General features: G+C 39.0%; 2 protein-coding genes across 2 annotated transcripts; one reads left to right on the top strand and one right to left on the bottom strand.

Moving 5' to 3' along the window:
* Window positions 1-2,227: 2,227 nt before the first annotated feature.
* On the bottom strand, window positions 2,228-12,285 carry ginm1 (glycoprotein integral membrane 1). The gene is made up of 8 exons (XM_085245934.1): window positions 12,056-12,285; window positions 9,804-9,875; window positions 9,599-9,698; window positions 8,426-8,580; window positions 6,562-6,721; window positions 6,222-6,451; window positions 5,642-5,805; window positions 2,228-5,014 (listed from the first exon to the last, which is right to left on the bottom strand). Exons 1-8 carry the CDS (start codon window positions 12,143-12,145, stop codon window positions 4,909-4,911), a joined length of 1,077 nt encoding a protein of 358 aa, XP_085102060.1. The 5' UTR covers window positions 12,146-12,285; the 3' UTR covers window positions 2,228-4,908.
* ppil4 (peptidylprolyl isomerase (cyclophilin)-like 4) lies at window positions 11,884-26,755 on the top strand. Its single transcript, XM_085245933.1, has 13 exons — window positions 11,884-12,320; window positions 12,586-12,653; window positions 14,132-14,196; window positions 14,281-14,398; window positions 14,632-14,774; window positions 14,922-15,018; window positions 15,771-15,887; window positions 16,002-16,126; window positions 16,240-16,306; window positions 21,389-21,500; window positions 21,658-21,754; window positions 21,962-22,094; window positions 26,330-26,755. Exons 1-13 carry the CDS (start codon window positions 12,251-12,253, stop codon window positions 26,528-26,530), a joined length of 1,413 nt encoding a protein of 470 aa, XP_085102059.1. The 5' UTR covers window positions 11,884-12,250; the 3' UTR covers window positions 26,531-26,755.
* Window positions 26,756-27,269: the final 514 nt, after the last annotated feature.

The raw sequence follows: 27,269 nt of genomic DNA on the forward strand, positions 1-27,269 counted from the left end.
GAGTGAACTTGTTTTGTTTTGGATAAATAAATATTGAAATATCTTTTGAATTAGTTAAATGTCAGAATAAAGAGAGACAGAGCTGTCTATTTTTATCACTTTCATCAAATTTAGCAGTACATGTACACTAAGTTTATTGTTAATTAATAAGAAAACTCCAGACGATTCCATTCTGAGCTGAAGAAGCTTCTGATGGGTTAGTAGAGTCCACGTGAGTAAATTGGTGGCACAGCTGTGGATGCATATAAGGCAAAACACAGAGCCCGTTTCTTTGAAATGGGAAAATCAAGAGATGTCAACCAAACACCAGAAAAAGAACTGTGGAGCTCCATAAGTGTGGCTCAAGTTTGAATACAATTTGGTGCCATTTACAATTAAGAAATACAGATAGTTTCTCTCTTTACTCTTAAAGTTAACAAATATGTTTTTATATTTATCAATCTAAAAAAAATAAACATTTAGTCTGATTTGATGTTACAATTAAAAAAGTGTTTGTGTTTTGATCTGAAGAGTACATAAATATCTGGTTTCAACTGTATATTTGATTAGCACAAAGAGGGAGAGAGAGGAACAGAGAGGAACAGAGAGGGAGAGAGAGAATGAGGACAGAACAGAGATGGAACAAGAGCAGGTGAGACACATGTTAGTCAAATGGTTGTTTACCTAAAGTATCACCGTATCATAGGTCCTCATGTATCTCGTACCTAGTGTTTCTTTTTAGGTTTGCAATTTTTCAAATTCTACATTTATTAAGTTATGCAGGCTTGTTTGCACAACAAGGCCAAATAATTTTATAAACTTTTCTCAATCTAAATAGTGTAGTTTGGTAGAATTAAAACATAAGTGTAGTGCAGGTCTATGATGATTTTTAGTGCTACTATCATCTAGTTCTGATTCTGTCTTGGTTAAATCCCAAGTAGTCCTGATTTTGAACTGTTGTAGTCCTGTTTTAATTCTGGATCAGTTCAGGGTCTGGTTGAATTGGGGTTTAGTCCTCGAGTCTTGATACAGCCCCGACTTTGTTCTGCCTTGCTGCTTAATTAAAAAACTAGTTTAAGGCATCCTGCATATGTGATATATATTTTTCCCTATATGAAGTCATTCTTTTTTGAACAAAACTCAAAACAGAGCCTATTAATCTTTCAGTCATTTCTAACCCCCCCCAAAAAAAAAAAAAAAAAATCCCACATGCATACTACCCTTTAGGGCTAAGCCCCGGGTGTTTCAAATGTCTGGCTCCGCCTCTGCCTCCAGGACCTGCCTGCATACTCTCACCACATGAAGCATTGTTGTAAACCAGGAGGAACCCAGGACCCACTGCACTAGTGTTGGGTCGTCCTAATACCTAATGGCAGTCAGGGTGCTGTTGCTCAACCTTTAGAGGTGTGTATGTATGGTCCTCCTCAGACCCTCACTGACCCACCATCACACTGGTCATGCTGAATGATGTTACAGGACGTATAACGTTCTCCGTAGCTTTTTGACACCCTTTCATGTCTGTCACATGTGCTCGCCTGCTCTAATCTGTGAAAGCACAACATGCCACTGGTCAACCTGCCATTTTTGGTATTCTATAGTAAATGCCATACAGGCTTCAATGTGCTAGGCAGTGAGCACAGGGCCCACTGAAGGATGTCAGGCCACCCTCATGAAGTCTGTTTCTGATTGTTTGGTCAGACACATTTCACACCAGTGTGCTGCTGAAGGTTTTTTTTTTTTTAATAGCTCTGGTAGTGCTCATCCGGTTCCTCCTTGCACAAAGGAGCCGATACCGGTCCTGCTGAGGGATGCAGGACCCTTTACAGCCCTATCCAGCTCTCATAGACTAACTGCCTGTCTCCTGGAATCACACAGCAAATCTGGCACTGGCATGTCTTGATGTGCCATCCTGGAGGAACTGGACTACCTATACATCCTCTGTAGGATGCATGTATTACATCATTCCACCAGTAGTGTCAATGACCACAGCTTAATGCAAAATTAGGGAAAAACGGTCAGAAAATATGAGGGGAAAATGTCAGTGTCCTCCACCTGTAAAATGGAGCTACACTGAGTTTGCTTTTAGTTTTATGGTTGTACTCTGAGCTCTTCCATGATGCTTGGTGTATAGGGGTGCATGGTCACTCCGCAAGGTAGACATTACGTGCCAGTATAACACTTGATCATTAGTCTGTACAGTAACACAGTATGATCACCCAACATACAAAGACAATTATCAGACAATATATCCATGTGATGGTTGTAAGGAAAGCTTTTAATTAGCATGATTTCTGACCCAAATACACAGTCCAGCTGTAATTCATACAATGTATGCACACAGATGCCAAAAAAAGATATCACGCTGATGTATCAAAGACCAAATTAAAACATTTGTTGTTTAACTCTGAACCAACTAGGTGTTGCGTACAGCATTCTGTTGCACAACTTGAGGCAGATTCCAACACTGTTTTAAGTCATCATGCACTTTCCTATTTTTAATGGAAAACTTGTTGATGGAGCAGCAAACTCTAGTCACTAGCTACACTATGCATGCACCTTTTCGTTGTACGCAGTATATCATGCATACTGCAGTTTAACTGAGCCCTAGGGAGAGAAAATCATGACATCACAAGCTGATCTTTTGGGATGTCTTTGAAAAAGCATGACCAATAGTAAAATAACACCCTCGCACATAAAAACAAACAAACAAAAAAACCCAATGAAAAGAGAAAATGTGGTTTGTGAATTTATGATGAATGAAAACGCAGGTTTTTCACCGGCAGCCTGTTGAGCCGTTTGATCCTTCACACCTAGAGCTGCCAAACATCAGAGAGGGCTGCACTGCAAAGCATGATTAAAGCTTCGCAAGGTCAACTAAACCTGCTGAACATTTAACCTGCTCTGGAGCAGGTAATGTTTGAGATCAGCACTTCCTCTGTTATGTGAACGCACACATGGATAGATGGGAAACTGGGGGTAACTTCTGCAGTTGATAACCACCTTTGTGTGACTGCTTAGCCAGATTGTGGCGTCGCTTAGCCCAAGTTCAGAAAAGAACAGCTACTTTGTAGCACAGGCCACTGAAGTGATAGTGAGGACATGCAGATTCGTTCTTTGAACAAGAATTGTGTTTCAGTCTTGGACTGTATCAGTCCGCTCGTAGTTTATATATAGAGAAGGTGCATAGACATTCTGAACAGCTTCACGGACATTCTACAATATTAGTAACAGGAAGCCACAAACAATACTGATTAAAGTAGACCACATAGTAATCCTTCTCATGATAGAATCCTTATAAAAAACAAAAACTGAGGCACAGTGAAAAAAAAAGAAAAAGACAATTAACAGATGAACGTCAGTAATGTCGAGTCAAAGGAAGAAGTTTTTTAGTAGCGACAGAACAGAAACTCTGACGCAGTAATCTGCTTAGCTTTGTCTTTTTAGACATTTCAACAGATTTAAGTAAGTGTCTTTGCCTCTGTTTACTTTTAAATACATTTAATGCATTTAGAGCTGTCTTCATTTTTTCCAGCTGTAGGTGAATGATTTTGGAGAAAAAACAAAGAACTGCTACATACACAAAGTTTTTTTTAAGGGAACTCTGAAGTGTTTGGTTCTGGTTCTAAAATTCTCAGTTTGTCCATATTTATAGGTTAACCCCACAGCATCTAGCTTTTTATTCTGCGCTGCAAACTTTTAGTGATACGTAAACTTGAACTAAACAGGATAAATGGTCCATTTAGTAACAGTTCTGAGGATGTAGACCATATCAAACTGCTTTGGTCTTGAGCTTTGGAGCAGATCTGATACAAAGGCTAAAGGTTATACTTTTGTGTAATACCAATTTGTACCACAAGATGGTGCAGTGAGCCAACCAGGCAAGTCATTAGGAGCACATTCTTATCAACAATATCATACCGGGAAAAGCAAAGCTACTTGCGGAATCAGGGATATGGCAGAAATAGAATTACCAAATAGAAGTAAAGAAGCTTACATTCAAAAACATTTCTAAACACCCACTGATAAAACACTGCTCCCTGGTGGTGAAATTTCAATGACTTATGTTAATGTAATCATTTGTATTTATGCCCTATACACTGTGTCTGCACAGCTCTGCCATCAGGAAACTGGGTTGATCACGTTAGCCTTGCAGCTAACAGTTAGTTTTACCGAAGCAAAGGAAAGAGAGTAAACTTTGAATGGTTTGAGTTTATATAAGAGCTGTTATGTCATGTTATTACCAAAAAGGCCTTTTCCAGTTTTTGTCCTGATGGACATTATAAATAATATTGAGAGGGTCTTACCATTCATTTAGATGGGAGCTTCAAAACACCTTCCAACATGGGTGCCAGTTAGGAAGGGTTGTTTGTAGAAAGATTTTGGCAGATTTCTTTAAAGAAATCTAAACAAGACCAGCAGCTGGAGAGCGGTATCAGTCTTTTCCTTTGACCTTCAGCTAAAATGACTTAAAAAAAAAAACCAAAAACGAAGTGTTTCTCAAAAAGCAGAGCTTCAGCTCATCTGATAATCCCTTGAATCTTGGACATTGTTTTTGTTAACTGCATTACAGCTAAACATGTTTTGGGTGTGGGTAAAGCCAAAGTGGTCACTGTTGCAGATTCTCTGCATGATGTGCTGAAAGCAGATTCTGGTAAGGTAACCGTAAGCCTTCCATACTTTAATCTCATTGCATCATGACATTCAGCACCATAAATCTCTCACTTTAATCTCCATTCTGAGGGACTCATATAAGCTAACATTAAATGAGCTTATGTTGGCTGATGAAAAGATTCACGAAGACCATGAAAGAGTAAAGTGACAGGAAAAGCTGTGGTGATTCACAGATCAGAACAAAACCAGGCCATGCCAAACCGCAGGTTAAACAACAAATAGGAACAAACTGGAGGAGCCGGTCAAGATGATCCTCATTCAAGGCTTCTTCTCTTCTTCCTCTGCTTCTACTTCTATGTTCTCCAGGAGATTGTGCTTCTCATCCTCTGGCATCACAGGGACAGAGTTTACATTAAAAATGCGCCTGTAAAACAGAAAATAAAGTTTGTTGGAAGTAATCACGGGGGGGTCAAAATTTTTGGGACCCAACCTCTGGGTCCCAAAAATGAAGCCGATGCAAAAAGAACTGTAGTTCATCTAATGACCACTTGAGGTCAGCACCAAAAATTCAGTTGAATTTTATTTATATAGCGTGCACAATCACAGTTGCCTCAAGGCGCTTTGTATTATAAGGTAAAGATCCTACAACAGAAAACCCCAACAATCATATAACCCCTATGAACAAGCGCTTTGGCAAAAGGGGGAAGGAAAAACACTCAGCAGAACCAGCCTCATCTGCCAGGAATTTTTCTGCAACTCAATAATTTGAATTTGAAAGTTTAAAGTTAGGAGGCAGTTCAAGAAGTTTGCTCTTCTCTTCTGGTGAGTGAAATTCTAGCATTACATTAAACTGTTAGTAATATGCATGTCTGCACATGAATATGAATGCTTCCTAACCAAGCTTGCATTCTTTAGCAACTCAGCACGCCACCCTTTCATCTAAATATGGTGACTCCCACCTCCAGAAAACAAATATGGCGGCAGCCAAAGAGTAAAGAAACCAATAGGTGACAACAGCTACATTCATCTTGTATCTATGCAACAAACTCACTTATGTTCACAAATTGGGAAAAACACATCTAAGATCTTGACGATGACGGCTGATCCGACCACGCCGATCACGACCACCCACATGACCAGGAAGAAGAGAGGCAGGGATTCGGAACAGAAGCGCCGCAGACGCTCCCTGGCTTGCTCTACCCACTGACACATGGCCTGGGGAGACATTGTTAATTGTTGTGGAAGAAATTTTCAAACAATGTGCTCACTTTGTGAAGACTAGAAGTGTCAAAATTGAGGAAATGATGTGCTTTTAACTGCTGGATTGCAGGATTTCTTTTTGTATAGCTAACTTTGTGTAGTTTGTGATGGAAATAACTCAATATTTTCTCCTGATAACATAAAATAACTACAAACTTTGACATTTTTTTTCAGATCTTTCACTTTAATCTTCCTAATAGTAGAGACTCTGGCTCCCTGTTTTTACTCTGTGACTCCAAAGAGTAGCTTTGTGTGATTTACAGTATTTTATACTGGCCTTGGTTTATCCTCAGTCCGACCCTATGAAACTCCTTGTGGAGCAGACTGTATTGTTTGGAATGAGTGTGATCTTACTGCAGACTTGCACTTACAGAGTAAGAAGAAATAAGTTCCTTGGGTGGAGTTTCCATTTGATTCTGATCAGGCTGGCTCGGGTAAGTGTAATCAAGTTCATCATCATATCTGACATCATACAGGAGGTCAGGATCCATACGCAGGGGGGTCTCTGGGAGTTTTCCAGGGGATGCAATCTCTTCCCGGGTGGTCTCTGTGTGCTTCAGAGGATACTGGCTTGTGGTCTGAGAGATCAGCTGCTCTTCATCTGATTTGAAAAGTGCAGGAGGAAAAATATTAAATATTAATTAATAGCCAATATTCTAAACTGGACAGCTAATGAGTAGTTTACTGACAATTAGGACACAAAAAGCAAACCTTTTCTAGAATTTGGTGGATCTGTGACAACCACATCATTTTCTCTGGGAACCCTAAAGATATCACTGTGTCCAATGGGGTAGATGTTGGTAAACTGGGCCAGCTTCTGGAAGTCTGGGCTCATCAGTATTTTCACCTCACACATGTCAGGCTGCTGGACCTGAATAACACACACAAAAAAAACAAAAAGGAAAATGCAACAACTTTTTAAAATAAACATACTTAAGCTGCCTCTTTGATGCATATTTTATGGATGAGTCATCAGACTCAAAAGGCGCATCCCACAATGCATTTGGAATTTGACTTGAATGACAAGTCAAATTCTAGAATGCCGTACACAATGGCTACGTTCACACTGCAGGTCTTAATGCTCAATTAAGGATTTGATTTTTTGATCAAATCCGAATTTTTTGTCTGCTTGTTCACACTACAAATAAAATGTGACAGCAAACGCGCTCTAGTGTGAACCCTCAAAGCGACCCGCATGTGCAAAAGAAGACGTCACACACAACGCACTGTTTAGACCCAGACCAAACAGTATTGTTTGACTGATGGCCCTTAATATAAAGACTTGTTTTGGACTTTACGTTTCTCAATTTTGCTTTAAGTTATAAAGTTATTTTGTTATTTAGATATGGCCTAATAATTATCCTTATTGCTGTTTTAGAGAGGAGCGGTGCTTCAAAGGATAGTTGCAGATTTCTGTCAGAATCTGCAGATTATGCAGTACAAATAAAATGTTCACGTTTCTCCAACGCTGTCTTCCAAACAGTTTCACTGGATGGCCAGCAAGCGTTCGCGATGTCTTCTTTAGCGCTGTTAATTGGCGTCTGTCTTGTGTCAGTGATGTAGAAGACGGATTTAATGCGACATGACCGTTCAAACAGCAGTCGCTTTCTAAAACATCAGATATGTATCAGATTCAGTACCACATGCGAAAGTGACCCAGATCGGATTTGAAAATATCGGATTTGTGCTGTTCACACTGTCAAACCGTGATCGGATATGGGTCGCATAGGGTCAAAAAAAGCCCTGTTGTCACCATTATCCAAATTTCACAGTTAAAGCAAGGCTGACTGCTCATTCTAAAGTGATCTGTCAATCACAAGTGAACTCCCCGCCCCCATAAAAAAGAAGCTAAGTCTGGCTTGTTTGCTTTTTGTGCATGTTAAAGGGGACCATAATTTACAACATAAACACTAAGTTGCATCCTCTAAGACTCAAAACTAATGACTGGCATCATAATCGTCGGCAAAGTGTTTAATGAGGTCATAGAGCGAGGGACATTTTTCGAGAGACTTTTATAAACTTCTTTTAGCCACCACAATTGCCGCCCCCTGCTGGCCGTTAGAAAGAACCATATCAGGGCCCATTGTTCATTCAGTGGTGCTACTTTCAGTCACTGTGCAAATGTACTGTTTATAAGGTCGGGGAAACCTGCGTTCAGCTGAGACTGAAGGAGTCACTTGGATGAGTGAAAAAACATTTCTCCCACTGAAAACGCTACGTCCACATGAACAGAATCAACTTTTGGGATTTCCACATATGGTTCACATTTCAGACCTGGAAGCTATGTCCATCCGATTTGGCTGTACTGGAGAAATGAGGAAACACTATTTCCTGTTGCTACATGAACATAAACTGTTTCACTTTGGATTTTTGAATGTGAAAGCAAGTTTTTAAGAGCATCAGCTTTAAACTCTGATCATGTTTAGTATAAGCAATCACCACCTCTTTAAAGCCACAGAGGCTTGTCCCCACATGATAATTTCAGTCATATTTACTCCAGAGTTATTCTTAACATTAAAAAAAAACAAAAACAAATTGTGAGATTCTGTCAGAGAGCTGTACAATTAGTGTTTACCTCTTTGCCATCCATCTCTATCACTTCACTGAAGACCTGAAGAGCCACCACCTCCTCTGAGTCACTGTATAGCCTGTTCTGGCTCACCATCACCCGGGTAACAGTGGACACTATGTCCCCAGACTCAAACTCACTGCTCCCATTGACACTGTCCACTAAGAAAAACAAACAAAATGTAGCAGAATTAGAGGAATTGGAGGTTGAAATGTCACTGTCAAGAAATCCACAGACTTCCCTTGAAAACAAGAACTGGAGTTGGGTCTAACCAGTCTCTAAAAGACTGGTGGGAGGACCTTGTGCACAACTGAGCAAGAATATAAGAATTTTTACTTCATGGGCTCCAACTGGCAGCTTCAACAGAACAGGCCACATTTCCCACTGTCTGTGCTCATTTGTATGTCTGAATCTTCATCTTTTATTGGCCAGTCTCTGATCTCTCCTGTTTTATGGTTACACTTTAATGAAGCTGCCAGCTGAAGACTTAGGCTTTTTCAGTTGTTGCTTCAACTGCTCAAATGTATTGCTTCTTTAATCAGCAGTACGGTTTTCAGCTATGCTTACTTAATGGGAAAATGTCTTCCTATTGATCACTTGGCATTTTTAAAATGATAAACTCACATTAGGAAACATAATGTGGAACCCAGGCACCTGTTTGTCTGTTGGGTAGTCCATTAAAAAACCATTAGTGATTTATGATTGTCTAAAAGTCCATTATCACTGACTTTTCCAATCACTGTAATGTTAATTGACTTTAAAGTGGACTTGTGTTCATTTCCAGATCCATATTTTTCTTATTGAATTTAACTAGACTATCACAGCATGACTCACAGTTCACCAAATACCAAAATAATCTGTATTTGTCTTATATAGAGCTTGCCCCTTGGTTCATTCCCAAAGTGTTTCAGACCACTTTTATTTAATGTGATTAACCACCATGTGGTTTTTCTTTTCTTTTTTAACAAAAACAATAAGGAAAAGCATAAGAATAAACTACTCTAATCTGATATACATTTGAAATCATGATTGATTAAACAATACTGAACTCTACTGAATTTACACTGACAATAATATTTACATTTCTAACATTTGAACAGTATATTTTCTTCCAGCTGAGATAAGTGCTTTCCCCTGATTAAAACCACAGTGGTTTGAATAAATGTGTGAAAAACTCACAGAGAAGCGCTTGGCAGTTGAACCTAGTGACCCCTGACAGCTCCACTGGGACGTCATTGACCAGCACCTGCTCTTCACTCACTGATATGTTTAAATTTATCTGAAAAAAGAAAAAAAAATAGACAAAACAAAAAGGCGACTAATTGTCGCAGTTCATACTTACAGAAAACAAACCTTCGGTTACTGAGCAGTTTACACAGAGTACCTGTAAGTTGTTAGAGTCTTGCAGCTGTGTGTCTGCCAGTGTCCCCGCTGTCACATTGATTAGGATGTTTTCCTACGGTGGTCAGTAATTAAAAACGAAAGGATTAGGTTTAACACTGCAATGCTTGTAATTTACAGTAAGTAAGTAAGTAAGTAAGTAAAATTTATTTATATAGCACATTTCACAGATAAAAATCACAAAGTGCTTTACAGTAAGATCAGACATACAAGTTAAAATTAATTAAATTAGTTAAAAGCCCGTTTGTATAAAAATGTCTTCAGCTGCTTTTTAAAGGAGTCAGTAGAGTCTAGACAGCGTAAAGACAACGGCAGAGAGTTCCACAGCCTAGGTGCCAGTGCCTGAAAAGCCCGATCCCCACGTGTTTTAAATCTAGTACGTGGGACCACCAGTAGCCTCTGACCTGAAGACCTAAGTGCTCGGGATGAAGCATGAGGTTTCAGCAGGTCAGAGATATACTGGGGAGCTTCACCGTGCAGAGCTCTAAAAGTTACAACTAAAATTTTAAAATGAACCCTAAAATTTACAGGCAACCAATGAAGAGAAGCCAAAACTGGAGTAATGTGTGACCTCTTGTTTGTACCAGTTAAAAGTCTTGCCGCTGCATTCTGTACAGACTGAAGGCGATCCAGAGCTGATTTGTTAAGACACGTAAAAAGACCGTTACAATAATCCAAACGAGAAGAGATAAAAGCATGAATAATCATCTCAAGTTCTGCCTTTGACACCAGTAGCCTGAGTTTAGAAATGTTTCTTAGATGATAAAAACAGTTCCGGACAAGTAGCTGTGCTCTATTGCAGGAAGCAGGTTCACTATGGCAACAAGTAAATAAAGAGTTACAGAGAGTTAATCACTGTTTTATATTTGAATGTACTTAACGGCTGTAACCACCTTAAAAAATTGAATGGAGGATTTTATCATTTCTCCCATGAAAAAACATTTCTTAATGAGATTTGCAAAAAACCCTTTTAGTGTTCCCCAGTTTAACCCTTTATAATGTGAACTAATATTTGCTTTCACTGTCTCTCTTGCAGCCATAGCAGACATGTTACAGTTAATTGGGTTCATGTTGCACCTGTTTTGAATGCAACTTGAAAAATGCAGGACAAATTTTCAAATCTGTTATGAATGTAAACTTTAACCATTAAAGACAAACATGTTATAAGATATGCCAAAGTTTTTAAAGAGCTCTTTATATTCTGAATTAGACATTTTACTTGCATTGTGGGATTTGGGACAAAATAAGCCACTGTGAACTGATCCAAAGCAGGTCCAGACAGAATGAGATGGGAAATGGCTGGATCTGAATTGGATACAGATTTGATCCAGTCTGAATCTGTGATCCTTATGCACTGTGCGAGTTGACTCCAAGGCAGACCTGTTTGCTGATGTTGACAGTGGGATGTTTTTTAATATAATTTAATGACTGAATTTCAGTCCGTGAACACATTTCAACATGATGTGTAATCAGATTATAGTTAGACTTTCTACAGCCTCGTTTTAAAAAGTCACTTTAAAATCGGTTTAGTTCTTAAAATACCAAAACCATTTCAGCCTCCTCTTCACTCACATATTCACATCACCAAGATCTCAACTATGACAGGCATTTTTCCATCAGTGTGACCGATTACACAAATATGGTTGATCACTGATCAGCGTGTTCTGTGTCTAAAGATTTGATTAAAACGGTCAACCTTTTTATTACAGGGAAATAGTCAAGAGTTAGAAAGATGCAGACTAGCCTTTAGAGTTTATTCTGAGTTGATAATAAATCCGCGTAATCGCTGTATCAGTTGTTGACGACTAAGTGATTATAAAAGCACTCATGCTGGGTACATAAAACAGTAAACTAACGTGTAAATAGGATTTCTGTGTTTGTAAAATGTAAAATTCTGTAAACTAATTCGCTCTTCTATGTGCTATTTGGATGAGGAAATTGAAAAATGTGTTCAGGTGCTGCAGGAAGGGAGGAGTCTGTGGAAGGACGACTTGGTTGACTAAAACTTGCTAGTGAGCAAGGTAAGTTCACAAAGTGTTTCCAAGGTATCCGAGGCTGAGATTACGTTAACTCTCTTTCTGGGAGAAAAAAAAAAACTTGGGAATTTCCACTCATCAGGTTTAGCCTCAATTGTTGGCTAAACCTGCTTTCCGGAATAGGGCCCTGGACTCTCAGTAAGCTAATGCTATGATGATCAAGTTAGCTCCATATATTTGCTGCCTCCGTGGCTCTTACCGTATTCAGTTGTCTATTCGACGACTCTGTGTGAGTTGCTGAGACAAAAAGAAGTAATAGAACACAAACTGTCGACCACGTCATTTCCATTTTGAGTTCACTTCCCAGCAGCAGGACAGCTAAAACAAAAACATTGAGCACGCAAATGTACTGCGCAGGCGCAGATTTTCTTCTCGCGAGAAGAGGAACGTCAGCATGGCGGTGCTCCTTGAAACGAGTCTGGGCGATATTGTGATCGATTTGTTTACAGACGAAAGGCCTAAAAGTAAGACTACAAAAATTCTTACTCTTGGTGGTAGCTAATTTCTGTAATCGGCTGCTGGTTGAGTCACTCACTGGGACGTTAAACTACAGAATTAATGGTTGCTAGCTACCGTCGTTAGCATGTTTGCTTCATATTCGTTTTAGTAACATTAGCCGGTGTTGTGCAAAGTTACCCATACATCGTGTTGCTATAAATACTCTGTTAATAAAGACTTAGTTAATTATAATTACTTTGGCTTAACTTGGACTCTGTGCTCTTTTTCCAGCTTGCTTAAACTTTCTGAAGTTATGCAAGATAAAATACTACAACTACTGCCTCATCCACAATGTGCAGGTAAAGCGAAATGTCCTGTATAAACTTTATGTGGTAGTGAATGGTTCAAATTTGGTTTTCTTTGGGAAACCTCAAGCAACCCAGAATACGGTATGTAGTAATAGCGGAAGTTGGGTGTAAGTGGTGTTGCATTTGGACCCAGTAACAAGTTAATATGGCAGAATTCAAATTCAATTGAAACTGCATTGTTGCCATAATGGCAAACCAGCATGTAGACGTTACCGTGCAAGAAAGGAAGGTTGGTGTTTCTACTGCTAAGTTTGTTCCCATGCGTTCAGACTTGTTGATTAGTCTAGATTTTAATTTCCTTTTAGTACCTCCTTGCTTGTTAGCCACAACTTTCTTGAGACAGATAGTCCTCAGAACTTTATCCATGTTCCATGGCTCACCTTTATCAGCAGGACAAGTCTCTAAATACTCCCAAACAGTTTACTAGTTACACTTGTCTAGCACCTGCATGGTCGTGCATGCAGTACGTCTCAGTTTTTCTACATGATAAACAAATGTTGTTCTTGTAAATTGAAGTTTGTTTGTTTTTTCTGTGAAATTACAGAAAACAAGGTTCTGGTAGCTCATTAACGAGGCTCTCCTGTAATTACTTTCTATAGCAGATAATGAATAAAAGAAGAACTTTTCTGTCATTTAAATGTCTAACTGCCAGTTAGTTACTTTGGTGTAGCATGAATGGCCATGGGGAAGGTCTTTGTAAGCAGGAAAAATACAGTTAAAAGTCCACAATTTATGCCCCTCTTCACATTTTCTAAAGCCAGATCGTATATTTGACAACCCTGCACTAGAGAGATCATATCTTGGCGGGTTTGAGAAAACCTCACTGTTCCCTTGGATGAGCTGGAGTTAGTGGCCGAGGAGTGGGAGGTCTGGGTTTCTCTGCTGCCCATGCAACCCCAATAAGCAGTAGATGGATGGATCACTGGAAGCCTGAACGTCAGAGTATAATTTCATATTAGATTTGTATTTGATATTGTAAAATTAAATGAGAAAAATGTAGTAGCTAAAGTTTTAAAATAACTGGAGTAATTTCATTTCTCATTCCGTCGAGAGTCACCTGTGCGTACTCCAGGTATTGCCGCTATAAAGAGACAAAGTTGCTGCTGTCAGCCTGCAGCAAAGTCTAAAAGAAACCTATCAAATTGACACATGCAGCAGTTTGTCAGTTAGAGTATTTCATTCAGACATCCGTTATTTTAGCTTCTTCTTGATTTAGTTGTGCTGCCACTGCGTAAAGCAAACCCATTGTCAGGGTTTTAATGCTGCTGGACCACCGGGCGTTTGCCTTTGGGTGTCGTCTGCCAATTTTTATTCATATATTTAATCGTATGTAGACTTTTCAGTAGAAACTTTTAACATCTGTAATCTTCTCCATATTTTTTCAGACTCTAATGAAGATTTTGCACTTTTTCTGTCTTTTTCTTCACATTATATGTGTAACATGTCATAACTCTTCATCTTCTTTCCAGAGAGACTTCATCATGCAGGCTGGAGATCCTACTGGCACAGGTCGTGGAGGAGAATCTGTGTATAGGTGAGTCTTATCCGTCTTTTAAGAGGGCAGCAGATTGAGGATGTTGGACAAAAAATAAAGATGCTCTCCATTGTGCCTTATTAGCAAACTGTATGGGGACCAGGCACGCTTTTTTGATCTGGAGAAAATGCCACGCATTAAACACAAGAAGAAGGGGACGGTGTCCATGGTGAACAATGGAAATGATCAGCACGGCTCTCAGGTGAATGAGATGAGCACCCAGTGTTGAGTGCTTTCAGACCAGTAACCACAGAAAAAATACATTATTATTCATCCCCTGTTGGTTAGACCAGATTAGATGATCTATAAACATATTCAACATTCATACAGAAATCATAGATCTGTATGTAATATATATTATAAATACATTTTAAATAATATTTTGCAAGATTGTTTAACATGAGATACTATATCTAGAGGTATGTTTCTTCCTAGTTTCTAATTACCACTGGCGAGAACCTAGACTATCTGGATGGAGTTCATACAGTGTTTGGGGAAGTGACTGAGGGCATGGACGTCCTGAACAAAATCAATGAGGCCTTTGTTGACAAGGATTTTGTCCCATTCCAAGATATCAGGCGAGTCAAGACAAACTGTATTGCACTTGTTTTATCAACTTGAAGAATAATGTTAATGCTGCGTTCATTATTACTTTAATAAAAAAAAACCTCAGGGCATATTATTATTATTATCATCATTATTATTATTATTACATTTTGCTGTAGGATAAACCACACAGTGATCCTGGACGACCCGTTCGATGACCCTCCTGACCTACCGGTGCCTGATCGATCGCCTGAACCCACCAAGGAGCAGCTGGATGTGAGTATAGGGCCGCAGCTTCAATTAGATAGATGTTCATAGCAAGATCATAAAGCTAAGATAAAAAAGATATCTATCTCATATTTGCGATTCTAATTTTAACAAGCTTAAAGGTCAAACACCTTCTTTAACACATCCTGAACTTTCTTAGGCAGCTTGCTTGTGAAAGTTGTTTAAAAGAATATTGATCTTGATGGACATCAATGTTCTGTTTTGGATGTTGGCTGCCTTCTCTGTCAAGATGACCCCACACTGCCCTGCGGAGTCCAATCCGTGACTGATAGTGTTCTGTTGTGTGTTTTTCTATCTAGGTATGCTTCGACTGCAATGGCAGTGAGTTTGACATCATTGTAATGCTGAAAAATTAAGCTGCTGCCAGTCAGATCCTTTCCAGATGGTTTTTCAGAATCGAACGATACTTTGTTGCGTTCATAATTCGATCAGTTTTGACAAGATCCCCAACACCACTGGCTGAAACTTAACCCCAAACCATGACAGAGCCTTTGCCATGTTTTACAGATGGCTGTAAGCACATGCTTTCTGAATTGTGTAGAAGTAGTACTTGTACACACTGCAGTAAAAGAAGCAGCCAATATGCAAAAAACACTTGAACAATTGTCAGAAAGCCAGGAGAACTATTGCTCAAAAACCACTTTAAAAATTAGGTCTGGCACCTTGGAAGCAAAATCTAAAGAAATTAGCATGACTTCTGTACAGTACCGTAAGTAAATGTTTCTGCCATGGCTGTGCAGAGTGGCCGTATCGGTGCAGATGAAGTGGTCGATGATACAGATGGGAAAGGAGCCGAGGAACTGGAGGAGAAGCTGAAGGAGAAAGAGGCCAAGACTCAGGCTATCCTGTTGGAGATGGTAAGATAAGGAAACCTGCTCTCAGCTTCATGTTGAAGTGTGTGTGTGAGAGAGTGCGTGTAAGAAGATGCAAAAAAATAAATACTCAAGCTCTTCTGTTGTAAATCCATCCAGGTGGGCGACCTCCCTGATGCAGATGTGAAGCCTCCAGAAAACGTGCTGTTTGTGTGCAAGCTGAACCCAGTGACCACAGATGAGGACCTAGAAATCATTTTTTCTCGCTTTGGATGCATAAAAAGGTGACGCTTCACTCCAAGTACTACAAAGTATCTTGTTTTTCAGTTATTTCTATTTATTATATTTTGCCTTGGTTCTATATTGTCTTCTTCAAATAATCCTTTGTTCTGTGTAGCTGTGAGATCATCAGAGACTGGAAAACTGGAGACTCCCTCTGTTATGCTTTTATAGAGTTTGAAAAGGTAAGTGTGTGTATACTGCAGTGATGACAGTTTAAAGAAAAAGTTCTAGATTTAAGGAAACACTTTTTTCCCCTATAATAATAATAATAATAATAATATAATCAGTGCATTATGTTTACTCTATTTATAGTTTTTAGAGATATCGTGATGATCTGTTTTGGTGTCATGAGCTTGAGCCAGGGCACGATTAGCCTGGTTAGCTTACTGATTAACATGTCCCTAATGACATGTTTGTGTGTACACATTTGGCATTTCAGTTTGCATGACACAACCAGTATATCTTTAACAGTCTTCCATGTTTCACTGTCCTTTGTGTGATACATATGTGCAGAATGGGGAAGCATATCTATCAGTATCAGTAGAGTAAATACAATAAATTTAGTGAAAGTGATAGATGGGAAAACCCTGGTCAGGAGTAATGGAAATCAGTCATGTTCTTATAGTGACATGTTGTTGTCATGCCGTGCCTCAGTGGAGTCGGTATCATAGAGAAGTGAGAACTAAACCCACGATATAAGACTGTGTTTATCATGAAGGTGCTGTCAGCCTGCTATACATTGTGAAAATAAAAACCATAAAACTTTGATTTTGTGGAATTTGCCCCAGGTTATGACTGGTAATGACTTATAACTATTAAAAGGGCAACTCCCTGTGGTAAACTCGTAAATCTACACCATCAGAAGATAACGAAGAACACAATCATGGACTATTAGTTTTTTCACTGACTATGGTGAATTATTGATTGAGTGCACTTGGCCTCAGAACATCCCAACACCTGCATGCACACCGCTGGAGCTTTCAGAGGCGTTTCAATCATGTTTCATTTAAAAAAACAAAACAGGTTCAAATTATTTGGGTTAGCATTCGTCCACAAGAGGGCAAAACAATGCAAGGCAGTGCATAGCTAATTGTAGAGTCACATATATTGCAACATAAGTGCGTCTTTAAAAAGATCTACAAGCATATAGATTGCAAATGAAACAAACAAAAGAATTATGTTAAAGTACATCAAATGTATATTTGAAACTTTGAGCGAGCTCTGCTTTAAAAATATGGAACAGCAGTTATCTACCTCAGTGTAAATAATGATCAAACGATCAGTAGGGTTCCTCTGACGTTCACTCAGTGGGATGGTTTCTTCCTGTTAAAAGTGATATTTTTCTTCCCACTGTCACCAAGTGCTTGCTTGTGTGATTATTGAGGTTTCTTTCTAATATTGTTAGGTCTTTATCTAACTATATTAAGAGACTTGAGCCCACACTACTTGGGTAGAATATTTTTCTTTTTTACTTTTACTGTTTTATCCTGTTTTTTATCACCAGTAAATTCATTACAACAAAATATTTCCAAACAGGTCTTCAGGTCTGCACTCACTGGAGCAGAGTTGAATTGTGAGCTCTGCCGTTAATACCGCTTCTCTGGTTAATGAACTATTCCAGGCCTAAATCTATCCTCTGTTATGTTTAAGCAGCAGGGAAATGTTTGGCTCATCTGTAAAACGTGCAAAAGTATGCGGATCTTAATAGACAGGAAACACTAAATTGTATTTTTATAATTTACTGGGAAGTTTATCACCAGCTGTTGAGACCTTTATGTGGATCAGCTTATACAGGGAGTGCAGAATTATTAGGCAAGTTGTATTTTTGAGGAATAATTTCATTATTGAACAACAACCATGTTCTCAATGAACCCAAAAAACTCATTAATATCAAAGCTGAATGTTTTTGGAAGTAGTTTTTAGTTTGTTTTTAGTTTTAGCTATTTTAGGGGGATATCTGTGTGTGCAGGTGACTATTACTGTGCATAATTATTAGGCAACTTAACAAAAAACAAATATATACCCATTTCAATTATTTATTTTTACCAGTGAAACAATATAACATCTCCACATTCACAAATATACATTTCTGACATTCAAAAACAAAACAAAAACAAATCAGCGACCAATATAGCCACCTTTCTTTGCAAGGACACTCAAAAGCCTGCCATCCATGGATTCTGTCAGTGTTTTGATCTGTTCACCATCAACATTGCGTGCAGCAGCAACCACAGCCTCCCAGACACTGTTCAGAGAGGTGTACTGTTTTCCCTCCTTGTAAATCTCACATTTGATGATGGACCACAGGTTCTCAATGGGGTTCAGATCAGGTGAACAAGGTGGCCATGTCATTAGTTTTTCTTCTTTTATACCCTTTCTTGCCAGCCACGCTGTGGAGTACTTGGACGCGTGTGATGGAGCATTGTCCTGCATGAAAATCATGTTTTTCTTGAAGGATGCAGACTTCTTCCTGTACCACTGCTTGAAGAAGGTGTCTTTCAGAAACTGGCAGTAGGACTGGGAGTTGAGCTTGACTCCATCCTCAACCTGAAAAGGCCCCACAAGCTCATCTTTGATGATACCAGCCCAAACCAGTACTCCACCTCCACCTTGCTGGCGTCTGAGTCGGACTGGAGCTCTCTGCCCTTTACCAATCCAGCCACGGGCCCATCCATCTGGCCCATCAAGACTCACTCTCATTTCATCAGTCCATAAAACCTTAGAAAAATCAGTCTTGAGATATTTCTTGGCCCAGTCTTGACGTTTCAGCTTGTGTGTCTTGTTCAGTGGTGGTCGTCTTTCAGCCTTTCTTACCTTGGCCATGTCTCTGAGTATTGCACACCTTGTGCTTTTGGGCACTCCAGTGACGTTGCAGCTCTGAAATATGGCCAAATGATGATCACGCTTCAGAAGCTTTGCAATTTTGAGACTGCTGCATCCCTCTGCAAGATATCTCACTATTTTTGACTTTTCGGGGCCTGTCAAGTCCTTCTTTTGACCCATTTTGCCAAAGGAAAGGACGTTGCCTAATAATTATGCACACCTGATATAGGTTGTTGATGTCATTAGACCACACCCCTTCTCATTACAGAGATGCACATCACCTAATATGCTTAATTGGTAGTAGGCTTTCGAGCCTATACAGCTTGGAGTAAGACAACATGCATGAAGAAGATGATGTGGACAAAATACTCATTTGCCTAATAATTCTGCACCCCCTGTATGTAAGAAGACATAATGGGATATGCAGCAATAGAAATCCAGGATGCTTCTTGATTCAAGCATGTTAGCAAATTACATACAGTACTACGTCTGGGCCCTGTTGTGATCTGTAATTCAATTTGACACCCCAGCTGTTATTGCTAATGTATGTAACTTATACTGTATTGTTACCATTCATTTATACAAATATAAAATGGCTTAAAAGTTAGAACCAAATTTTTTTTTTTTATAAAAGCAAAAAAACAAATGCAGGCCTGTGTTGTTTACTTCAGCTGTTCAGCTGATGTCCATGTATATGTTCCCTAATTCTTGATTTCTGATTAATGAAAGTTTAAATATTCATTGGTAGTGCTACATGGTGTGAGTCCCAGCCAAGGGGTTTTCCCTTATGATTAGCAGAGAGGTTTCGTGCCATGTAATCTCTGTCAGTAGGGAGGATACCTTTGCCTGTCATTCTTATTTAAGGAGTTTGGCACTTAATGTCAAATTCTCCTCAAGGTCTTTTCTTCTTCTTGGATATCTGATAGTAGGCACTGATAATGGTTCTTATTGGAAAACCTTGCTGTTGTTTAGAGGGTTTCTTACTGTTTGCTTAGTTCATTAATGTTGAGAACATCTGTTTTTTCTTTTCTTATTTTTGGAAAAGCATATTTTTGCTTTTTAAACGCTGAAAATATCATAAATATAACAGATTACTGCTGTCTTTTGGTTTCAGTTTCCAGTAACTTAACGTTTTATCAAAACTCGATCTTGATTCTTGTTTCACATGATTGATGACGCATTAATTCCTGCATGACTGTCAACGACATGCACAGATGTTTTTGGACTATTCATATTGAAGCTTTAGTATTAGTGGTTTGCTCTTGCATGTATTTTGGAGCCAGACGTGTCCATATTTAGGCCAAAACGTATTAACAGCTTATGCTAGCTAGCTTGGTTATCAAGTGGCATCTATATATTAGTGTGTCTGTTTACATTCAGTGCACACAATATAAAATACTAAAAGTTTAGTCACCAAAACTGAACCACAAACCTTTTATACCACTTGAATCACCCAATGAGATGTATTGCTTTGTCAGATAAATTCATTAATAATGCTACAACAGCACAAACACACTGGAGAAGACGAGTTCAGAATTAGCAGAGGTGGCTTAATTCCTACAGAAACGCCCACTGCAAAGCTGTTATGAAACTGAAAACTGTCTATAGGCCAAGATGTTTGTACCAAATAGCATTACTGCAGTCTGTGGAGAATAACTTGCTTTTGAAGAGGCCATAAGAGGAACTACAGTTTTTGTCACTTTGGTGCTGGTAGACGTTGCCATTTGGTCTGCATATGCAAACGTCCTGGTGGGAGGGGGTTTTCAGTTTAATGTGTGTTATAGAATAGAATTCAACTTTATTGTCATTGCACATGCACAGGTACAGGGCAACGAAATGCAGTTTGCATCCATCCAGAAGTGCTTTAGTGATATAGATATATTACAATATATATTAGCAATAATATAGATATGTAAGTATATTACAGAAATGGGTCTATTATGGTATGTTAGAATGTACACGGTATGAAGTATGTTGTGAATATTCTATAACTATAAGTATAAGGATATAAATATGAAAAACTATACAGAATATGAAATAAATAACTTTACAGAATCTGAGATATACAGCTATACAGAAATGGGAACTATGCAAGTTGTAAACAGTTGTAGGATTAAAAATTATCGTATGTACAGAATGATTATTTACACAGAGCTATACAGTAGTGCAGTTAAGATAAGTGAGGGTGTGGATAATTTCTACAGAGGCTATGTAAAGTGCTATGTTATATAACCTAAATTATAATGTTGAGCAAAGTAATCAGGACTACAACTTTTACCATTATCGAGCAGCTTTACTACCAGTTTTTTGTTTTGTTTTGTTTTTTTAACTGAAGAAGCTTCTCGGATGAGAGGTGAAATGTCTTCAAGCAACTTAAAGAAGTCCAGACGCTTTTCTTTCCAAGCTCCTTAGATTTACTGTGGGGGGGTTTTTCTCCACAGCAAGAAGACTGTGAGAAAGCTTACTTCAAAATGGACAACGTGCTCATTGACGACAGACGCATTCACGTAGACTTCAGTCAATCAGTTGCAAAGATCAAATGGAAAGGGAAAGGTAATGAAGCTGAAGGCTTTGTGGTTTGCATGTTAGTTTATGTTGTTTAAAGTGCACCAGTTACACCAAAGTTTCTGTCATTAGTGGTGTTGTTCTCCCTTTGTATTACCACACCTTTTCATTAGCTGTGACCTTCACTGCTTTCTCCGTTTCCTAGGGGGGAAATACACTAAAGACGACTTCAAAGCTTATGAGAAGGATGTAGAGAATCGATCCAAACTGGCTCTCAAGGATCAGGTGAAGCCAAAACAAGAGTATCCTTGTGCGTCAATAGGCTGGGATTGAGTTTTCCAGCTTTTCCACTTCGTGCCACAACATATCATTCTGCAGTACATGCCAGCTGCTGTGTGCTTTTTTTGTTTGTTTTTTGTTTTTTCCTTTTCTTTTCCTGGTTTGAGTTGGCAGAGCTTTCAGAACTGACTGTCTCAACTTCCTGGAGATTTCCATAACTCAGGTAAAAGTTCCAAGTACAACCTGATAATCGAGGAAGAAGAGGAGGCACCGAGTCATCGGCATTCTGAGAAGAAACATAAAGAGAAGAGGCACCATCATCATTCAGATGATGAGGACAGCAGGAAGTCCAAAAAGCGCAAGGTAATAGTCAGTCCATGACATGACATAACATTTTTTTCTTTGCTCGCTGATCAGTAAGAATTGTTTTAGAAATGTTTTTAATTCTGTTAGTGATGCACCTAAAGACATGCGAGCCACTTCATTAGGTACGCCTTTTAACTGTCCAGTAACACAAATATTTATCTTTGTGTTATTTAATTATGTTCAAATCACACAACAGCAACTTAATGCATTTAGACATTAACAAGATGACCTACTGAAGTTCAAACTGAGCATTAGAATGGGAATTGTTAAAGTGACTTTGAATGTGGCAAATGGGCTGGTCTGAGTATTTCAGAAACTGCTGGTCTACTGGGATGTTTCCACAAAATAGTCTCTTGGGTTTACTGAGAATGTTCCAAAAAAACGGAGAGTATACATTGATCACAGAAGCAACCTTTTGATTTACTTATCTGGATGACTGAGCATGCATCGAGACATATACACTGATATGCAGTTGTCTGTGTAAAAATGCCTTGTTGGTGTCAAAGGTCAGAAGACAATGACAACACTCCATTTTTCCACTTATTTAACAGGGTAACACATGGTAATGAACATCAGTATACCAAACACATAAAGTGTAATCATGTCAGATCATCGGAAAACTGCTCATTTACAACTGCAGTCTCGGAGCAGGTTGCATTAAACTTTATAATAAACAAAAAACCATAGAGATATATGGCGAAAACAAAAAGCATGAATAGACACAAATGAGTTAAAAGTGGTCACAGATGTGGTTTGCCAATGTTTAGGATAAGCTTTTAACAGTATGTGGAGTGCTCCTTTATTGCCACGGGTAAACTATTCTAATATTTAGTTCCCTTTAGTGACAGCACAGTTTGTCCACGTGCAGTGCCCTTATAGGTGTCGTGCTGTTTGAGAAAAATATGCTAGCATCAAAGTATCACTTCCAGTCAGGCAGGTGCTCATTTCAGAATCAAACCGAGGTAACTGTGAGTCACTAGTCCTGAATTTTGAATATTTGACTTTCTGCGCGGTGGGGACAGGATGCTGTCCTGTGGCAACCTACATAACTCTGGTTTTGGCATCATCTGTGAAGGATCACAGTCCTACACAGTTATATTCATAAAAAGCATGTCCCGGTCATAGTTTCTTTTCTTTTTTTGTTTTCCTTTGTTTTAAAGAGTGGCAGCACGGTTCATGTTAAAGTAGAGCATAACTTCTTTAGCTATAAATTCATGTTGAATTTTCTGAGGGATTAAACCATCTTAACCCAGTGGTAAAGAGAGTTAGTCATACTAGCTGCTGTATTTTGTATCATTATAGAAATATAAATTTCACACAGCAGATGAAGGTATTACGTGTTCTAAGAGTTATCATCAGTACTTGTGCTGGTAACACTTGGAGTAGTAAAAGAATATTACCATGAAACGGAGGCAGAGGCAGATGCGTGCCTCTACATGAGGTGACACTTCACCTTTATTAAAGACTAACTGGATCGTTTTAATTAACATACAGTTATTATCATGTTATTTCTTGTGCACATATAACTGCTTTAACCTGGTACAGGTTCTGACTTTTTCAAAAAGAAAACAGACACTCTGATATATCAGTGATGACAGTAATTGATCAAGAAAATAGTTGCACATCTCCCACTCACTCAACCAAAGTACCTCCAATAAGTTGATTTCTACTTATAGAAAAGGTGGGCTACATGGATTATAAATAGTCAGTCTATATTGTTATACACAGTAAATATATTAATATTTAGAAAAGTCTTCTAAATAGTTTAGAAGCTTGTAATCACAAGCTCTACTGCCCATGTCACATCCAGCTAACATAATAACAATGAAGGAGATGTGTAAGAGAGTAAGCAGCAGTCAGGTCCTGAAAATGTGTTGCACTTGTTTAACTGATGATCAGACGATTCGAGCACCTCTGTAACAGCAGAGGTTTTGGTTGTGTGTGGGACTGAACTGTTCAAGAGAGTGTTATCACCGCACCACAGAGGAAAGATATCGGTGACGGTTTTAGAGAAGCCGGTCTGGGAAAGGTTATAAGGTCATTCCCAACAATTTGAATTCCACCATGGACAATAAGATGGATTATTCACAAGTGGAAAAGACAGTTGTCAGTGATTCAGAGATCGGACCTCCCAGCAATGCTCTGAGAAACTGTAAAAAACACAAGAGGTACATCTCATTATACGAGCCTCAGATAACATGTTAAAGGTCAAAGATCATTACAGTTCACTTGGCAAAAGACTGAACCAGTATTGATTTTTCGGATCAGCGGTGTCCAACTCCAGGCCTCAAGGTCCTGTAGGTTTTAAATGCGTCCTTGAACCAATACAGTTGATTTAAATGGCTAATTTACCTCCTCAACATGTCTTGACGTTCTCCAGAGGCCTGATAATGAACTAATCATTTGATTCAGGTGTGTTGACCCAGGGACAACACACCTGCAGGACGCCAACCCTTGAGGCCTGGAGTTGGACATCCCTGATTTAGGGTCTGAAATAATTATACTGTGTTCACTGAGTTATTTCCTTTGTTATACAGAGCTGCAATCACAGTGCATCACTGAGCCCTATTTAGTCTAGGTCTATACACACAACACACACAGTTGAATATAAATGTTTGACAGAAATCTGCCTCGTTAGGTGATGGGCTCGCTGTCAGTTACAACCGTCCCTGAGTGTGTTTTACAGCGTCTGTGTTTACAGGCGAGGAGTTACCTGGCTGGCTGCCTAATTAGGTTATGAAGTGATCGACTCCATTGTTTACACACTGACCTTTGATATCTGGAGTTTCCTCGTTTCCATTAAAACCATCTGTCAGTGTGTAGCCCAGCACATTGTGGACAGTCTGTTGATTGTGTTAAAAACCGTTTGTTCTCATTTCTGCAATGACTCCACAAAAACATGTGTGTCACATGTTCAGCTGCATCATATGGAATTTAATAGTCAGCATGTTTTTCACAGATGGTATCAGATGTCAAGATAGCCCCAGCTTATCATGTGATGTGTTTCCTTGTTTCTTTGGTTAATTATACATTTGTCCAGTCAGTATTTACTTTTAATTATTCTCCTAAGATCTTCTTTTCTAGGCTCTTTTGCCTAGAAAAGAGCCCAGTGTATCAACACCTCCACAGGGAAAAGAATGGAATAGATTGGTTGTTTTTATTTTTTTACAACTTTGGATGTGGAGTGAAACCAGTCAGGACAGAATTCATTGCAATATTTATATCATTGCATTTGTGTAACTGCTCTACTCATGTTTAAGTATAGCAGTAAATGCTAACACTCAAACATTTATGGTCATTTTTAAAAGAAAAGAAATACACTGTTGTTTTTGTAACGTGACATTGATCAGTCATGTTGTAAATATAAATTTTTTGCTGCATAACTTGCAATTTTTTTGGCTCTTGAACTTGTGTCTAATGTATAATAGTGTCAGACAATATGTGGATCTTTCAGTCATGTCATAAATAGCCTCAGTGTATGTAAAAGGTTAACTTAAAGGTCATATTATTGGGATTTTTCTGGATCAGAAGGAGTCCTTGCAGGACTTCCTGCCCGCCGACAGTAAATAATTAGTCGTTTACTTTATTTGAGAGAAACCTGCATTTTCCTGTTATGTCTGAACTTCGGATAAACAAAAACGGCTCGTGCATGAATAAATCCAGCCCTACCTGAAAAACGAAGACAAAATAAGATTCTTGGAAAATATTTTCCCGAGTGCCTGAGAAACACTCATTTCCCAGAGATGCCATGGGTCCGAGGGGAAAGTAGCAACTTTTACCTTGAAAAAGCGAAACATGAAATTTGTTCCTGTGCGTTATCTGTCAGGTCTTATCTTGTGTCAATCCTTTTGACTGATCCTTGTTCTCAGGCTTACAAGTTGAACATAACTCTCGGCTGACTGACGTCATTTTCAGTTACTGCAAATTTATTTCCTGCATGACACACGCCTTCAGAATCTCCTGAAACTGAAACAGTTTATGAGCTGATTGCTAGCCTAGCAGCATTAAGGCTGCAAACCACCCTCAGGATGCTTTGTGCAACACGCTGGAAACCGGGTAATAATAGAGCTTATTGTTCCATACGTATGCAAATCCTACAATTGTGTACTGATGAAAATATATTAAATACCAGTAACCAAAAGAGAGAAGAGAACATTTTTTGTAGCTTTCTCTTTATGGACTTAAAGACGAGCTGCTTTACTGAACATACTCTGCCTCTCCTTCTTTTCCAGGACAGTGAGGAGGGCAGGCGGGACAGAAAGGGAGGCCGCCAGCGTTCACGCTCACGATCTCGCTCCAGAGACAGGGACCACAAGCACAGCAAGTCCCGGGTCAAACATGGGAAAGAGGGGCACGATAAAGGCCACAGGGACAGGAGCCGCAGTCGCTCTCCCAAGAGGTCCAAGGACAAGGAGAAGAGTAGATACAGATGAGGGAGGACAGAGGACGAATGAGATATATATGTATTTGGACCACAGCCACTGAACTGTGATCATCATGAAATGTCTGAATATTCATCATCTTAAACTTCCTCTTAAATCACTTGATCTTGACTTTTAGGGAACTAGTCGGGTGATTGTCAGGTTTTTGTCACGTCGTCTAGATCGCCACTAAGAAATGTTTTTTTTATATGTGCATTAAAAGTTCACTGTAACGAGGTTTTTATTTGATCACTTCTTTCACTTCATTTGAATGCCGTGACAGATGTCACCGAATAAGTGTTGTTTACTTCCTTTCCTTGAACCCCACACATTTTTTAGAACAAAAGTGGTAGATGATTAATATCCAACCTTCAACTTTCTGACTGTGCGGTCTTTTACATTTAGAAAATGTCAACATGGAAAATTGCTGGGTGGTGTAATCAGACTGCTGAGGGAATTCACTGGTGTCTCCCTCCACCCACCTCCTAGATCTGGGGTCACACCGTAGCTCAAAATGCCACTCAGTTGCCATCAATTAAAAGCCCGCAAGGGGAAGATTTGAGGTATTATCATTGTGGTCTTAGGTTAATATAGGTTACTAATGAAAAGAAGATGAAAGGATAAAAGCAAATGCTGAAATAAAAACGTCATGACTGTAAGCTGATTTTAGACCTGTTGATGTGCCATGAGGTTTGTAACTGTGGACAGGTGGCTACAACAAACTAAAATTTGTCCCCACACAAAACTGCAT

Source organism: Mchenga conophoros, linkage group LG15, assembly GCF_057382185.1.
Source record: "Mchenga conophoros isolate Kocher_MC1m ecotype Shallow Benthic linkage group LG15, M_conophoros_male_GT1.1, whole genome shotgun sequence".
Classification (NCBI taxonomy): Eukaryota; Metazoa; Chordata; class Actinopteri; order Cichliformes; family Cichlidae; genus Mchenga; species Mchenga conophoros.